Raw genomic sequence first — 18,381 nt, 5'->3', positions numbered from 1 at the left:
TAAACAGTACCATGTTCATTAATCAAATCACCAAAAAAACACAACATGTTGCTCACTCTGGAACGAATTTGTTTAAACCAGTCTTTTTTTCCTGTTGGTACTTTGCTCATACAAAAAGTTGTGTTCAGCCGATCTTTTCTTAAGTTGATTTTCAACTTCTTCTGATGAGCTTCCATCAATCAGTGCTATAATCGAGCTTAGAGAGGAGATGCGTCGATTACCACAAGCCAATATCTGATCAAGTCTCACTACAGAAGACACAGACCGTGTAAACTAAAAAAAAAATCCTGATTTGCATCGCACCATCCCGGAACCAAACCCATGGCTACCCACTTGTTAGCACTCAAGTGGTACACATTAACCAGTCGGTTGTAATCAGTGACGGGCTTGAGCACACACCCATGAAACATTGGGATGGGGCCTCATTTTCAGGTCAAATTTTTTTAGTTGAATTCTATACTTATAAAACTATATATTTTTCACATTTAGTTAGAAAATATCAGAACATGTCAAATTAATAAATTTTACATAAGTAAGTCAATTAAATTAACATAAAATACATATATTAAAGTCAAAATAAAATTTGCCCTAATTCTTTTAGAAAAATGTAATTGTTTTAACCAAAAAAAATATTAATTTTTTTAATTTCGTACGGGACCTTGTAAACCTCAGGACCTGTACTGGTTGTAATCTCTACTACACACACTCAACACTAAACACTTGCCGTTGTAAGTCAGAACGTTCCAATAATAAAGCTTCTTTTTGTCCATCACTCCGTTGTGGATTTGCTTCAGGAGGATCCACTTGGGTCGACGATCACTGAGGATATTCGTAAGGGCATAAAAGTAAACGACTTTCTCCGTTGCCGATATCAAAGTTATGCTATTATCGCCAGCAGCAAAGAGCGTTTTTGAACTCAGTTCCAGGGGGAATTTGACCGGGATAAGTCGTGCTTGCTCCGTCTTGAGATTGAAAGCCACAACCGTCCTTTCTCAGCCAGTGAAGAGAAGAGACCCGTCTAAGTAAACAGGGGGTTTCATTAGACTTGAGTGGCACGTAAGCGTAAGCGTCGTTTCCAAACGTCTCCATGAGTTTCCACCGTTGATTTCAAACTTATATGTTCTTCCCATATCGATCATGTGGATGACTTTGAAACTCAACATTCAAAAGATGTCAAGAGACAAAACAGAAAAACAAGAACTGTTAGAAGCAAAGAATTTGAAACACTCATTCGCATACCCACACGAACTGCACATGTGGCAAGCAACAAACGACACTACACCGTCTATCCCAAAGCAATTCGATGCGTCCAAATTCTCAGAATGATGAAGCTTGACTTTGACTCCTCTGGTTATCAACATGGTTCACTTGAAGGGTATTCCTGCAAATCATTGAAGAGATGGAACTGCTTGGAAGACGATGAACGAAAGATATCAAAGATTAGAGTTTATTTCCGAAAAATGTTTCAACTATTTTTGCACATGTATGTTTTGTTTTGTTGTCTATTCAGAGTTTATCATGTTTGATTTGAATTACATGACAGATTATAATTATATTTGTGGGATCAACCAAATGGCAGATCACAGTTTATTAATGTTAAAAAGAATTATACATTGCCATGGCAAGAGAAACACAGATTATGAAAATACCATTTAGACCACTTTATGTGTTGAAAAATTGAACAACCGTCGGCTATCATTATGCTGGAGTTTTTGGTTGGTTGAATGATTCAAAAACTAGTGAAATAAAAACTTTCAAATTTTAAACAACTACACAAAACAAAATCACATATATAGTGAAAGAAAAGAGAGAAGAAAACATAAAACAGTACCATGTTCCATTAACCAAATCACCAAAAGACGCATGTTCCTCACAAAATACGAATGTGTCTACACCACTCTTCTTTTGTTGTTGGTATTTTGCTCATTCAAATAACATTCCCAGATGTAATTTCACCTCTTCTTCTTCTCTTCAACCGACATTTTCTTTAAGTTGATTTTCTGGTGAGCTTCTATCAACCAGTGTAATAATCGATCTTAGAGAGGAGATGCGTCTATCACCACGAGCCAATATATCATCAAGTCCTACCACAGAATAAGGTGAAGGTGTGAACAGAAAAAAATTTAGATTTGCATCGTACCAAATTGGAACCGAACCCATGACTGCCCACTTGCTAGCACTCAAGTCGTACACATGAACTACTCCATCATAACAAGTTCGTAACACTACACACTTTCCGTTGTAAGCTTCTACGTACCAAGTAACTACATTTTTGTCAATCACTCCGTTCTGGATCTGCTTCTCGAGGACCCACTTGGGATCACTGAGAATGTTCTTGAGTGCATAAAAGTAAATGACTTCCTCATTGGCTGATACCAAAGTCAAGCTATTAACTCCGGGTGCAAAGAGCGCTCTCGAAGTCAATCCCCGGGGGAAGTCAGCCTGGATCAGCCGTGCTTGCTCTGTTTCGGGGTTGAAAGCTATGATGCTTCCGTCGTTTCTTAGCCAGTGAAGAGACCCGTTCATGTAAACAGGGTTCTTCATACGGTCATCAGGATTGCTTGTGTGGCAAGTAATTGTCGTTTTTGAACATGTCCATGAGTCTTTAGCGTGAATATCGAAACCATACCTAGTTACATCGGTTTTTGCCAACTCGAATATGAACACAACTTTGAAATTCTGTGTGGTTCGATCAATCTGATTAACCGCGAGCCCTAGTTGGTTTCTACTGTCTTGACAAACAAATCTTCGAGGACAAGGATCAAACGAAGTCAAGAACCGAAACTTCTTGGTAAGGGGGTTGGTCACGCATAGACGATCATTAATGAAAAGTAGAAGAAGGCCTGAGCAATATCCCAAAATATGACATGCATCTATGATTGTGAGTGACCTAGAACCGCCGTGAGGGTGGTGGCAGCATAGATAAGTTGAGCCATAAGAGGAGATATAAAGCAAACTGGATCTGATCTGAGAACGGTATTCAGATACAAAAGAAGGGTCGTGTATATGGGACTGGAGTGATATATTTGTGCAACACAACATAGCCAGAGCTCTGAGATCTGTCTTGAAGAGAACCTCGTTTAGGAGATGTCCAGGTAAGCCGTCCATTACAGGATAATTAATTAGGGTTGTGTTATGATCTTTTTAAGTTGCTAACCGTGTTTGCATTTATATAGGACCAAAGCAAATCCCAACAAGGAAATTGATTTTGCAATATCTCTTTTTTTTTTGGGTAAAAATATCTCTTGTAATTAAAAAGAAAGATTTGATATTTGTTTTATTGATAAATAAAATTTATAACAAAAAGGAAATTTTAGTGAACGCTACGACATGCGGTTACCGCTTGGTGCGCGTTCGAGTATAAGCGATTAGTACATGAATTTGTTAATTTCTTAGTCCTTGTGGAAAGTATTAGATGATAAACATCATGCATCGATCCATCGTACATATTCAAACCACTTATAGTTTTTCTTTTTTTTTATAGGATGTATCAACCAACTAATCATCCTATTGATTTTTTAAGCTTTATAAAAAAACAAATCAATAAATACAAACTCAAAATATAATATCTTCTATTAATCAAAACATAATATCTTCAATATCGTATATTTAATATACTTATTAAATATAGAAACTGTAACCATAATTATACTAATTATAAGAATAGATTTGATTACAACTAATTGATCTATTAATTCGGTAATTGATTTGCTTGCAGAATAGGAAACAATAAATTTAAAATAAGAATATAAGGATATATAGATTCCTCTGTTCGAAAACGCGTCCGCGGAGCCCGATTACGCGGCGCCGATACGCTCGTCGGAGATCCACCGTGGCGATTTCACCATCATCGGCCAAGAAATCGGATTGATCAAAAAGTTCATTCTTTTTGAAGTTTTAGGTGTTTAAATCGCATGCTGGAAGGTAGATCTATGAGTTTGATGCATAAACAACAAGAAAAGCTTATAAAATTTGTGGTTTTTGACAAATCTTTGTTGAAGGCGGCGGAAATATTTTTGCAGAAAACCTAAATAAAACGCAAGGAAGAAGATGACTTTATTACAATTATGCCATTCACTTAAAAAACGCACAAAAATATCCAAAAAGCACCTTATGGGCTTCGATCCCAGGTGCAAATACACTAACGCCTGCCTATTTACCACGGGGCTACTTTACTTTTACTTGTATCTTTCCCTAACTTCATATATATATATAGATATATGTATTTAAAATTTAAAATAATAATTAAAATTACTCCCCGCGTATATCTCGTTTAATCCCCGATTTTTCGGTAACTCGCTAGGTCCGGAGTTACCCCCGACTAACGCCTAGCGTAGTTTCGAACAGGGAGAGATTCCAACCAATTGCTTATATTTGTGTATGATTTTCGCATAATAATCTTGAAATTGAACATTGAAAAATATAGAAAGATTTTTTAAATCTTTTACCGACAAAGAACTTAAACAAATTGAAGAGTTAAATGTAATTTTTTTTGTTACACTTCCCGGAAAAAAACGGTTACAACATGGGCTTTCATAATATGGTCTTTTAACATATTAATGTTATGGACATTTAATAATTATCTTGACGAAAAACAAAGACTATAAATAATTTATTATTAATAAAATTATGAAATTATTTACAATTTCATGACTAATTCATCGCCCTTTTTTATATGTTAAATTTTTCATAGAAGTTTAAAAATCATTGTATTTTCTTTAAACATGTATAACTAATTTATAATCTTTTCTGTCATACTAAGTCATAATATAATATTTCTTCATATTTTACATTAATAACCATTATTTTTATATATTGTTTACAATTCTCTAATTACGTATGTTTGTTATATTTTTTATATGATATAGAATATTCGTCATAAATAAATGGTTTAAGATGCCAAAAAATTATTTACTTGGTGAATATAATACATCAAATATTATAAATACATCATTTGGTAGATAAATAACCAAAAACCAAAAATTTATAACCGCGCTGGTGCGTGAGTCAGAGTCTAGTATTCTGTTATTAGATTAGATATCCTCGGGTATATTCTCCTATAGTCTTAGTATGTATCCCTGAATTCTCTTAACTGTTTGTATTTTAAATCATTTTCTCCGCTCGATCTCTCTAACCTTATCTCTCTAACCCTTGCTCTCAAAGAAGTCGTAACCTCAGTTTGCCTCCGGCACGGCTGTCCGTTTGACGTTGCCGGAGGGCTCCTCTCCCCTTATCACCCTTTTCTCTTTTGCTCTTATGACTTCCTCTGGCTGCCTCCGATATGTGTATGTCCCTGGGTCTCGAGCTTCGTCGGTGGAGGAACCTAGGCTGAAGCCGACGGCCGTCTTGATTTCCTGGTGAAGATGCGAGGTAGGTGTAGCGGTGGCTGGTGGTAAGGGTCGGATTTTGGGGTTGGGATCTGTTGGTGGTCGATTTTCATTCTTAGATCTACAACAAATCCCAATGATTCGTAGCGCGTGCTCTGGAGGGGTGGCTTCTCCACTCGGGATCTGCTCGTCTACCTGTCTCCCGTCTCTTCTCGTTGTCCCTGTGGAGATGTTCGGCGGCGCGTGAGCTTTCCCTACGCGTGGTGTCTCGTCGTAGGGCGGTTCAGGTTGTCCAACGCTCAGTAGGTGTGGTGTGGGTCTTCTCCATCGGCGTGTTTGTAAGACTATTCAGATTCGTCGTGTGTCATCTCCGGTGGTCTTCATCTTGGTGCGTGCCCCGACGATTGGGTCTCCGACAAGAAGTCGTCTATGGCTTGGGTTCGGAACCTCTTCACGGGCTGCTTGCTTGTCCCCCTCTGGTCTTGGCGTTCCCCTTTGCGCTCGTAAAGGAACTCTTCGAGTCTCCTCCGGTGTCCTTTCAACGGCTATTCTTCATCGTTTACTTCTGATTCCGTTCGAGTCGGTCAGCTTCTCTGGTTCTCAGAGACTGTCCATGTCGAGATTCTCTTAACCGCTGGGTCATTCAGTTAGGATGCGTCTCGTGTTTTCCATGTGCTTGAACTCGTCATCCCAGCACTTGAGCCAAGCTCGCGGGCGCTCTTAGCTCTTGTGGATGTGTTCTTCCGGCTCGTGTGGTGGCCCGAAGTGCAAAGTGTGGAGCTGCGGCTGCTTATCGCCCTGTTTTGTGCAGTTTCTTGGCGCATGGCTCCTTGGAAGTGTTGCGTCCGAATAAATGTTTGGTCTTGTTAATGCGGGCGTACTGGCCTCTTCAGTAGTTTTCTGTTTTGTGTTGGTGTATGCTTATGATGTCTATCTCGAGCTGTTCTTAGTCGAACCATCATAAAGAGCGGATCATCGGAGAGGCTAAAATTACCGGGTTTCGACTCTCGTTTTAACCGTGGTTCTTCCTTTTGCGGCAAGCGTTGGTACGGATTAGTTGAGACCTCCGAAGAGCGGCTTCTGCTTGTTGTGTCTGTCACTGTATTGTCATGATCGAGTCGTTGTTTAGATTTTTATTTTATTTTCTCCGCTTCTTGTTGTCACTGTACTTTTGTCAAAAACTGAAAAATTGGTAATAATAATCTTTACATTTTTACCAAAAAAAAAGAAACACATGTATCTTTGAGAAAGAAATAAGAAGCATATATGCGTGAAGAAAAGGAATATAGTAAACCTTTTTTCTCCCAATAATATTGAAAATTTTCGTCAATATAATGAACCGAAGTCTCCTCTTACTCACACAGCACTCTCTTCCTCAGCCTCTACCTATCTCTTGTTTCCTTTTCTCTCAAAAGCAATGGCTTTATCCGATGATCTTCCCCTTCAACTTACAAAAGATGTCAAGAGACAAAACAGAAAAACAAGAACTGTAAGAAGCAAAGACTTTGAGACACTCATTCGCATAGCCACACGAGCTGCTCATGTGGCAAGCCACAAAAGAGTACCACACCGTCACTCCTGAAGCAATACGATGCGAAGCCTGACTTTGACTCCTCGGTTTATCATCAAAATAAAGGCCTTGCTTGCTCTTCAGTTCCTTTCCACCAATGGTAACCCTAAAATCCTGTCTGAGTCGAGATCCGTTTTGGTTCACTTGCCTGGCATTCTTGCAAATAATTGAAGATTTAACAAATCTATAACTATTTTTTTTTGTTTGACTGAAAAATCTGTAACTATAAATTTGTACATGGATTTGGGTTTGTTGTGTATTTCAGAGTTTATCATGGCTGATTTGACCCACGTGACCACATCACATATTCACATTTTATTAATTTCTTTTGGGGTCAACCACATGGCAGATCAATGTTTAGTTTCTAGTTCCGGGATGAATAGCCTCTCATCATAATTTCAGTAGAGACGTTGGGTATATTAGCGGATTTATTCGGTTTGGGGACTGGAAACTGACTTACCTTTAGGTTCTACCAAAAAAGCCATTGAATTGGATAATAATATACCAGACGGAAAACGCTCGAGTCTTTAGACAAGATTTTCCAAACACGGATCTTCCCGTCTCGATGTCCGGTGAATATCTTGTCTGCTGCAAGAACCATAGCTTTAACCAAACCGCTTTAGTCTTTAGACAAGATTTTCTGCTGCTCGAGTCTTTAGACAAGATTTTCCAAACACGGATCTTCCAAACCCTAATGTTCTTGGAGTCTGATCCTGTAAAGAGTAAATCCCCTGAGGTAGCTAAAGAATATCCCATGAGAATGTTGGGAGAGTTTGTGACACCCGTCACCTCCTATCTGGAGAACAGCGTGCCACCAACAATATCTCATAGCATAATAACCCATATACACGACTCCACTCACCCTAAGCCCAAATAAAAATCCAAAATAAAGCCCAGTAGCACCAATCCATCCAAATATCATATACTCGTCAGTCTCACCTGCATGGGAGCAAATGAGGGGTGAGTAACAGGTGAGTTACCCAGTGAGGTATGGGGATACTAAACCCGAAGTCCATGGACCCGGACAGAGCACTCCGAATAAATATAATTTAATCCTAACATGTTGCAAACACGGTACCTAAAGTACCCAGAGATCAAACAATGGTCCTAGCGAGGTGCACACTCGCTGCCCACTAACATGCCAAAAACACCACCGAATATGTACTCGGTAACACACGCCCGTAGACGATTTATCGACCTCTGAAGCCTTGGCACAACAGGTCGACTAAGCTGTGCCGCAGCATACACCACACCCAAAGTACTGGTCTCCAGCCGACACACAGAATTACGTCTCCATGGTCGGCTAACACCCAAATCACCTCAATATACTATATACATATATATTATCAATTATAAATGAACAAGCACTGTTGAACCATCTAACAACCCAAGTTCCGGTTTAAGCAAAGAACCTAAAAACTAAACAAGCAATGACAGACTCGATTTCACACAGACGGAACACATTAGAAATAAATTATACTTATTCGAGGTCCTAAGCCGTGTAAGAGAAGCTCGGGAAAAGACCCTCACCTTAGCAATATGGAAAAGTAGTAGCTATGAACTCCAACTGCTCAAACAGACTCCAAATCTGAAATCGGGGCGAAAAATCAAGTCAGAACGCCCTTCGAACGGTTAAAAACGGATAACCGGCGATCTGGTCTAAAAGTCAACCCGCTGGTCAAAGGTCAACCCGGTCAACTCTGACCCAAGCCGGTCAACCCTTGACCAAATTGAAATCGAATTGAACCAATCGGTTTATCCAAACCAAAATCGATTTCAATTAGACCAAATCGGTTTTCCATAGCCGAATTTAAATCAATTTTAACCGCCGGTTTAACTTAACCAATTCAATTAATTTAAATCAGAAATCGATTTATTAAATAACCGGTTAGCCTAAACCAAACCAAAATCAATTAACCTAACCGGTTGACCGGATCTGTGTTGACTCGCTGAGTCGACTCGGCCGATTTACCGAGTCACGACCGAGTCAACGGCCGAGTCACCGGCGGCTGAAAAGGGACGGCGGCTTACCGGAATCAACGGCGGCGACGGGAAGCGGCGGGTGTGACGGACGGCGGTGGCGCGTGAGTTACACGCGCGGAACGTCGCGGGACAAAGGCGGCGCGTGACGGCGCGTCTGAGCCACTCTCCGGTTGATCTTCCTTGTCCGGACTCGTCTCGACGTCATGATCACGATGGTTGTCTTGAAATCACGAGATTCCAAACGGTTAGTGAGTTATGATCGATTGAATGAACGGCCGTTTAAAAAACAAATCGGAAAGGGCGATTTCCGGTTACCTTCGGCTGGGATCGGCGGTGGACTGGTCGATCTCGGCTCTGGACGTGGTGGTGGCGGCGGTACGATCTCAGATGTGAGTGACGGCTCAATCTCTGTAGAGTTACAATGTTTAGGGTTTCTGGGGAATAAAATAATGGCAATAATGGTTTATATATTGGACTCACCAAGGGCTTTCTGCAACACTAACGGGCTCTGACGGGCCGAAGTGACTGGGCTAGAAATTGGGTCGTTACAATTCTCCCCCACTAGTAAAGAATTCGACCCCGAATTCGGCTCCTGAACCAACTGTCCAATACCATCCTCAAAAAGTCTTGGGTAATCAATCCTCATCTGAGTCTCGGTCTCCCATGTCTCCTCATGGATCCCATCTCTCTCCCAACGAACTCTGACAAAACTAGTCATCATGCCCTGAACCGCTTTCACTTGCCGATCCAAAATCTGTACTGGCTGACAAAGTGCAGATAAATTTTTACCAAGGTCACTTGGTGGTTGTTGCAGAATGAGCTCTGGTTCTCTCACGACTTTTCTCAAAACTGACACATGAAACACATCATGAAAGTCTGATAACTCTGCTGATAGTCCCAATCTGTAAGCAACTGCTCCTATCCGCTCCAAAATAGGATACGGGCCCATGAATCTCGGTTTAAGCTTCTTTAGCTTTCGAGTCTTAGATCCTCCTTGAAATGTTCTCATTTTTAGATATACCAGGTCGCCCACCTGAAATTCTAAATCCTTACGGCGCTTATCTGCATAACTCTTCTGTCGGTCATGAGCTTCCTTAAGCCGTGTCTTGAGCATCTCCACCTGTTCTACTGTCTCCTGAACCATTGCAGGTTCTAAATCTCGTCTCTCCCCCACTTCTGTCCAGCAAAGTGGTGTACGACAAGGTCTACCATAAAGTGCCTCATATGGTGCCATTTCAATACTCGAGTGATAACTGTTGTTGTATGCAAACTCCGCTAGAGGTAGATACTTTCCCCAGTTTCCTTCCCAATCCAAAACACAAGCCCTAAGCATATCTTCCAAAGTCTGAATAGTCCTCTCTGACTGTCCATCCGACATGTCTGATAACACAACACAATGTAGCTACAATCTTTTTTATAGTGAGCCAATGATAGAAAAACTTCATATCTTTGTATCTTTTAAGTGTCAGCCACTCTGGAATTGTAGTAGTTTTTATTTTATTTTATTTTTTTAATCGACAGCAACTCCTGCTTCTGAAACCACATGACCCAAAAATCCCTTTTTTTTCTTTGCTAGAAACTAAACTCACTCAGCTAGCAAACAATTTCTTCTCTCCAAGCTTACCTAACCTAATCCATAAATGCTCAGCATGCTCCTCTCTACTCTGAGAATAAATCAAGGTGTCATCGATGAATACAATCACGCAGTTATCCAAGTGTTCACAAAAACGTCATTGATAGGTTTCCTAAATGCTATGGGTGTGTTCGTCGACCCAAATGACATCATCATAAACTCATAATGTCCATAATACGGAAGGCTGTCTTCCGCACATCCTCGTCATCTATCGCAATCTGGTGGTGTCGTGATGCCAAGTCGATCTTCAAGAACCATGAACCTCTTGTAGGTAATCCAACAACTCATCAATACGCGGATACCATGTTCAAGTCCGTGTAGTCGATACAAAGACTGAAACATCCAACTTTCTTCTTTACAAAAATAATGATGCTTCCCACGGTGAAGTACTTGGTCTGATAAAACTTATGTCTGATGAATCTTCCTTATGCTCTTTCAGCTCGGTCATCTCTACTGCTGCTAATTGGTATAGAACTCGTGAAACCAATGATGTTCTTGGTTCCAACTCAATCGTAAGAACGTCTCATGTGTCTGGTGGTGGTCATTCCAAAGACCACAATTACATCCTCATAATCTGCAATGACTGGAAGATCCTGCAACTCATGTTGTCCATCATTTTAACTATCAAAATGTTCGATGAAAATCTATATGCTCTTATATCCAATAACTACTCAGCATGCAGCATATATGCAATAAAAATTCTAATCTGCTCCAGCAATATCAACTCTTGTCCTCAGGCAATCCAACTTTACTCGATGTCGTGGTAGCCAAACCATCCCATGGATGACATCGTAAAAACGTAGCTCCATCACTGAATAGTCTCCGAACAAATCAGTCCTCCGAGCATAGCTGGTACACTGCGATAAATATAAATACCTCCCACGTCCCATGCCAGTTGTTTGACTGACACATCTCTCAAACGATCAACAATGCTAAAAACTAACAACAAAACCAAGCGTAACTCCAATATCAATACAACACAAGTTGCCACACTCCCAATCCAAAAGCGATCCCCACGAGTTTACAAACTGAACATACCTCCAAAATAGTCAACATACTCGTACACAAAAACAACACATGCCAACCGATGGCTCTTACGTCACACCACATAATCTCCAGTAACAAAAACTCGTGGAACGATTGCTTGAAAGAGGGTGGAAGCAGAAACGTCACATATCCACTCCTGGATAATCTCAGAATCATGACCGAAGGAACTGATATCACTCCTGAGACAACTGACGAACTGAGACATCACACATCTGCTGCTGAACATCTGTGTAGAACCCTGTTAGCCGAAGGATGAATGACGATGATTTTACTCATCGTCATAGAAAGAGACAATTGAGTTAGTAATTACTGGATCGAATGGTGCTGAAAGAACTTCGCAAACTTTTTTTTTATTATATATATATATAAAAAGTATTTTATACTTTAAAAAGAAAACGCAGAAAACCGAATCCCCTAATCGCCATCCCGGGTCGAGGCCGGGACGGAACCCCGCTCTGATACCAAATTGTGACACCCGTCACCTCCTATCTGGAGAACAGCGTGCCACCAACAATATCTCATAGCATAATAACCCATATACACGACTCCACTCACCCTAAGCCCAAATAAAAATCCAAAATAAAGCCCAGTAGCACCAATCCATCCAAATATCATATACTCGTCAGTCTCACCTGCATGGGAGCAAATGAGGGGTGAGTAACATGTGAGTTACCCAGTGAGGTATGGGGATACTAAACCCGAAGTCCATGGACCCGGACAGAGCACTCCGAATAAATATAATTTAATCCTAACATGTTGCAAACACGGTACCTAAAGTACCCAGATATCAAACAATGGTCCTAGCGAGGTGCACACTCGCTGCCCACTAACAGGCCAAAAACACCACCGAATATGTGCTCGGTAACACACGCCCGTAGACGATTTATCGACCTCTGAAGCCTTGGCACAACAGGTCGACTAAGCTGTGCCGCAGCATACACCACACCCAAAGTACTGGTCTCCAGCCGACACACAGAATTACGTCTCCATGGTCGGCTAACACCCAAATCACCTCAATATACTATATACATATATATTATCAATTATAAATGAACAAGCACTGTTGAACCATCTAACAACCCTAGTTCCGGTTTAAGCAAAGAACCTAAAAACTAAACAAGCAATGACAGACTCGATTTCACACAGACGGAACACATTAGAAATAAATTATACTTATTCGAGGTCCTAAGCCGTGTAAGAGAAGCTCGGGAAAAGACCCTCACCTTAGCAATATGGAAAAGTAGTAGCTATGAACTCCAACTGCTCAAACAGACTCCAAATCTGAAATCGGGGCGAAAAATCAAGTCAGAACGCCCTTCGAACGGTTAAAAACGGATAACCGGCGATCTGGTCTAAAAGTCAGCCCGCTGGTCAAAGGTCAACCCGGTCAACTCTGACCCAAGCCGGTCAACCCTTGACCAAATTGAAATCGAATTGAACCAATCGGTTTATCCAAACCAAAATCGATTTCAATTAGACCAAATCGGTTTTCCATAGCCGAATTTAAATCAATTTTAACCGCCGGTTTAACTTAACCAATTCAATTAATTTAAATCAGAAATCGATTTATTAAATAACCGGTTAGCCTAAACCAAACCAAAATCAATTAACCTAACCGGTTGACCGGATCTGTGTTGACTCGCTGAGTCGACTCGGCCGATTTACCGAGTCACGACCGAGTCAACGGCCGAGTCACCGGCGGCTGAAAAGGGACGGCGGCTTACCGGAATCAACGGCGGCGACGGGAAGCGGCGGGTGTGACGGACGGCGGTGGCGCGTGAGCTACACGCGCGGAACGTCGCGGGACAAAGGCGGCGCGTCTGAGCCACTCTCCGGTTGATCTTCCTTGTCCGGACTCGTCTCGACGTCACGATCACGATGGTTGTCTTGAAATCACGAGATTCCAAACGGTTAGTGAGTTATGATCGATTGAATGAACGGCCGTTTAAAAAACAAATCGGAAAGGGCGATTTCCGGTTACCTTCGGCTGGGATCGGCGGTGGACTGGTCGATCTCGGCTCTGGACGTGGTGGTGGCGGCGGTACGATCTCAGATGTGAGTGACGGCTCAATCTCTGTAGAGTTACAATGTTTAGGGTTTCTGGGGAATAAAATAATGGCAATAATGGTTTATATATTGGACTCACCAAGGGCTTTCTGCAACACTAACGGGCTCTGACGGGCCGAAGTGACTGGGCTGGAAATTGGGTCGTTACAGAGTTGTTCTTAGGTTCTATGACGTTGCGATCGACTTGTACGGACCACGGTGATTTAGACAAAGGAGAAGAGAAGCCTTCAGAGGGAGATAAATCGACGTATGTTATGTCGTAAAGGTCAGGATCTAGATCAGTTTCTTCTTGTTTTTATTAGTTTGTAAATTTCTGGCGGTTGGTGTCTTTGCTAGTTTCAAGGCATTTCAAGATATACAGAACAAATTAGGCTTCAAGAAACCAAGAAGAAACAAAAAAAAATTGGAGATGAAGGTGCCTATCAAGAATTTAAGGATGGTTGTGTGTTCTATATATAGTTTATTCAAAATTACAACCCTTTTATCTCAGGAGAACCCTCCATAGATTTTTTTATATAAACCCATTATTCTATTTAAGTTTATCAAATATATATCTCATGGTCTTAAATAAATTGGATCAACCCCAATGCAAGGCTCTTGAGATACTGTCAAGCATGTGCAGTGTGCCATCTGTTTACTTGTAAGCGGCTTGATGTTTTACAAAAATTAACATTCAACTAATTACTGGAAGCATGATAAAATAATTATAATTTGCACTTGAGATACTCAAAATTAGACCAGTACCGATGCATGTTGCTCTTTGTCATCAATAGAGTCCTAGACGATAAAATGTACAATCTGAAGTTACACCACTGCATATACACGATTAAATGTTGGGAAAAGATGTTCAAGTCCATTAGGTTATCGTACATCAATCAGTCTGGTAACCAATGTGCTGATAGTTTGCTGGGAGAACTTTACAGGTCTCATTTCAGTGGTAGCATTCTTTTCCTAACAAGATATTTGGAAAAAAAAAGAACAAAAAAGAACAGTGATAGCAAAAGGTTGCATCATTGTAATCTATTTGATTTGTAACCTCCCCATTATAATTTCAACTCAATTTGATGAAATGAATCATCATACACTGTGAAGACTAGCATAAGAAACATACATTACTAATGTTGGGCCTAATTATTAAGCTTATTAGCTCAAATAATGAAAGGCAAATGTGAAAAGGAAATGGGCTTACAAGCTCTTTGTAAAAAGCCATGTTGGTATTAATGAAAAGAAATAAGAGAGTCCCACATCGATTAAAACTTGAGAAGTTGTGATGTATATATATGGTATCACACTCTCCTTGGATTAAACGGCTCAGAGGAAGAGAGAGCTTCTCACGCGCGCCGCCGCCGCCGTCCGGCCGGCTCGGCGTGGGCGTGGGCGTGGGCGTGACGCCTACGTCGGCGTGATAGTCAATCAGCAATAGCTCGGGCTCAGAATAATCTCTACAATGGTAAATCTCGTCACATCAGAAGACGACATAAAACCATTAGACAACTTATCTCAACTGGTGTAATCACAATAGACTACATCAAATCGGCTGACAACCTAGCGGATCCATTTACTAAAGGTTTGCCACGAGATGTTGTTGCTAAATCATCAAAAGGAATGGGTTTAAAGCCTATAACGAATGAGGATGCTTGACTGCAACCCTACCTATCATGACTGGAGATCCCAAGACGTAGGTTTAAAGGGAAAACAAAATCAAACAGAATCTAACCAAAGCACTTGAGACAAAGTAGTCTCTTCCCAGCTCCTAAGATGATAAAAGTGCTAACGAATGTGTGAAGGATAACATAAGCTTTTAATGATTCCATAACTTCTAAGCGGAGTATTACTCAATACTTTTCATGGTCAATCACTTAATGAGTGTGAAATGGGGCCGTTTCTAGGAGAATAAATGCAAGGCTATATTCTCTAAGTTCACTCATGAAAACCAGGAATAGTTCAGGGCCACAATGAACACAATAGAGAACTAAGTTCTACGAGAAAATGAAGCTGCGTTATGCCTGTTGTCTCGGTCTACATAAAACACCGGTTGGTTCAAGACATCATGTTCACCTTCTGGTAAAGTAAACCCGACAGATATTAACTATGAGTGGTTCAAGGCTTAAAAATGCCACCAACTCAAACACAGTGAATTTTTTGCAAACACTCTCGATAAGTCTGTCTAGTCAGGATTAGAATAAGTATAGTTTTTTAGAGTCTATCGAGTCTGCATCTAGTCTGCATATGTTTAGAGTCATTTCTATTCATGTGGGGGATTGTTGGGCCTAATTATTAAGCTTATTAGCGCAAATAATAAAAGGCAAATGTGAAAAGGAAATGGGCTTACGAGCTCTTTGTAAAAAGCCATGTTGGCATTAATGAAAGGAAATAAGAGAGTCCCACATCGATTAAAACTTGAGAAGTTGTGATGTATATATATGGTATCACACTCTCCTTGGATTAAACAGCTCAGAGGAAGAGAGCGTTCCCCACGCGCGCGCCGCCGCCGCCGTCCGGCTCGGCGTGGGCGTGGGCTTGGGCTTGGGCTTGGGCTTGGGCTTGGGCTTGGGCTTGGGCTTGGGCTTGGGCTTGGGTGGAGGGCCCTTGGCCCGATAAGAATTATTCTTTTTGGACCAAGTTAAGCTCAACGCTTTGCCATTTTATTTCTAAAAAACAGCATGACATTTGTGTATAAACGACATGTAGTTCGTTTAAAAACAACACGAAGTTTATCTGTTCGAAATGGATCAGAACGAGTCAACAAGAGAGAAACTTGCGGAGAAAGCTGCTCAACGTTCCACTCCGAGATCTTTGCGAGATTTTCGGAAAAACGTTCGCAACAGTTTCGAAAAACCGCTCCTAGTCTTCTCTTTAAATACAGACTCTCCTCTTCTCATTTTCTTCAACCTTTTCTGAATCGAAATCCAACAGCAAAATTCCCTCTGCGTAAGTCTATTATTGCGAGAGTGTTTCGTAGATTTTTTGTTCGATAGGGCGATCACGGGTGAGGCGTGAGTCGTCTGCCATGGTTGTATCCTGGGACTCTATATTCGTACAGTCCCGTCTCACTAACGGAGCGAATATTTTGAGTTAAGGAAAGAGATCATATCTCGCCTCCATGTCTCGTTGCGAATACGGTTTCTTATCGTTCTCGTATTCGTTTTCTATATTCGTCTATTTCCTTAACTTCGCTTTTATTATATCGTTTACATCAGTCCGGTTTACCGGCTATTACAACTAAAACACGATTTGAACCATTTTATATGTTGGGAAATTTGAACAACCGTTGGCTATTGTAATGTTGAAGGTTTTGGTTGTTTGAGTGATTCTAAGCAAACTGATTGATATATACTTTCAATTTTTAAACAAGCACACAATCATAACAGTAGAAAGCATAAAATAGTATCCATTAGCCAAATTAAGACGCAACATGTTCCTCAAATGATACGGATTTGTTCACACCACTCTTCTTTTCTTGTTAGCACTTTGCTCAGAAAAAAAAAACTATGTCCTGTCTGATCGTTTCCTAAGTTGTTTTTCCACATTTTCTGATGAGCTTCCATCAATCAGTGCCATAATAGTGCTTAGAGAGGAGATGCGTCCGCCATCCCAAGGCAAAATCTCATCAAGTCCCACTACATACGAAGTCGACGGTGTGAACTGAAAAAAATCGTGATTTACACTACACCACCCTGGAATCGAACCCATGACTACCCACGTGTTAGTACTCAAGTCGTACACATGAACCACATGGTCGCAAAGAAGTGGTTCTTCTTCCTTCGCCCTATCCTCCCTCAACACTAAACACTTGCCTTCGTAAGCCTCTACGTTCCAATAACTAAGCTTCTTTTTGTCCATCATTATGTTTTGGATTTTCTTCACAAAAACCCACTTAGGATCACGGAGAATGTTCTCAAGGGAATAAACATAAATGTATTCCTCCGTTGCCGATATCAAAGTTAGTCCATTATTACCTAAGGTGATTAGCGTTTTTAAACTCAATCCCCGAGGAAAACTGATGGGAATAAGTCGTGCATGCTCTGTTTCGAGATTGAAAGACACGATGCTTCCGTCGTTTCTCAGCCAGTGAAGAGACCCGTCCAAGTAAACAGGTGTTTTCAGTGGAAAACTTGAGAGACAAGTAAGCGTCGTTTTCGGACGTCTCCATGAGTTTCCACCGTAGATCTCAAACTTATGCCTACTTTCATAGTCTGTTCCCATTATATGAGTCACTCGGATCTGCTTCACGAGGACCCACTTGGGATCACTGAGAATATTCTTGAGAGCATAAACGTAAATTGACTTTCTCATTGGCTGATACCAAAGTCAGGCTACTATCTCCGGAGGCAAAGAGCGTTCTCGAGCTCAATTCATGGGGAAATTCGACAATATTTATCATTGTTCTCGAGCTTTTTTAATTTATTTTTACTTTTTCTTTTAAAATCATGATATAAATTAACAATATTTTGTTTCTTTTAAAAAAAAATAGTGAATAAGAAATAAATTAATTCCTATTGGTACAGGTTCACCCTAGAATATAACTCTACTTATTATGTGGAAAGAAACAAGAAGCATATATGCGTGAAGAAAAGGAAATTGGTTTTGGTTTTGGTTTTGGTTCAAGAGGAAAAAAGGGAAAATAGTAAACCTATTTCTCGTTATTTCCTTTTTCTCCCAATAATATTGAATTTTTCGTCAATATAATGAACCGAAGTCTCCTCTTACTCACACAGCACTCTCCTCATTAGCTCTATCGATCTCTTGTTTCC

General features: G+C 40.7%; 2 protein-coding genes and 1 pseudogene across 2 annotated transcripts; all 3 read right to left on the bottom strand.

Moving 5' to 3' along the window:
* Positions 1-72: 72 nt before the first annotated feature.
* LOC125578176 lies at positions 73-1,163 on the bottom strand (annotated as a pseudogene).
* Positions 428-4,689, bottom strand: LOC111209577 (putative F-box protein At1g57580). The gene has a single exon (XM_022709556.2). It carries the CDS (start codon positions 3,106-3,108, stop codon positions 1,972-1,974), a length of 1,137 nt encoding a protein of 378 aa, XP_022565277.2. The 5' UTR covers positions 3,109-4,689; the 3' UTR covers positions 428-1,971.
* Positions 4,690-16,702: 12,013 nt separating this feature from the next.
* On the bottom strand, positions 16,703-17,854 carry LOC111203305 (putative F-box protein At1g57580). Its single transcript, XM_048741017.1, has one exon. It carries the CDS (start codon positions 17,831-17,833, stop codon positions 17,117-17,119), a length of 717 nt encoding a protein of 238 aa, XP_048596974.1. The 5' UTR covers positions 17,834-17,854; the 3' UTR covers positions 16,703-17,116.
* Positions 17,855-18,381: the final 527 nt, after the last annotated feature.

Source organism: Brassica napus, chromosome A9 (assembly GCF_020379485.1).
Source record: "Brassica napus cultivar Da-Ae chromosome A9, Da-Ae, whole genome shotgun sequence".
Lineage (NCBI taxonomy): Eukaryota > Viridiplantae > Streptophyta > Magnoliopsida > Brassicales > Brassicaceae > Brassica > Brassica napus.
The sequence above is the reverse complement of the archived record's forward strand: the minus strand, read 5'-3'. Positions and strand labels throughout refer to the sequence as shown.

Coding starts and splice junctions, on each gene's coding strand:
- LOC111209577 (XM_022709556.2), bottom strand. CDS start 3,108: ATGGACGGCTTACCTGGACATCTCCTAAACGAGGTTCTCTTCAAGACA.
- LOC111203305 (XM_048741017.1), bottom strand. CDS start 17,833: ATGGGAACAGACTATGAAAGTAGGCATAAGTTTGAGATCTACGGTGGA.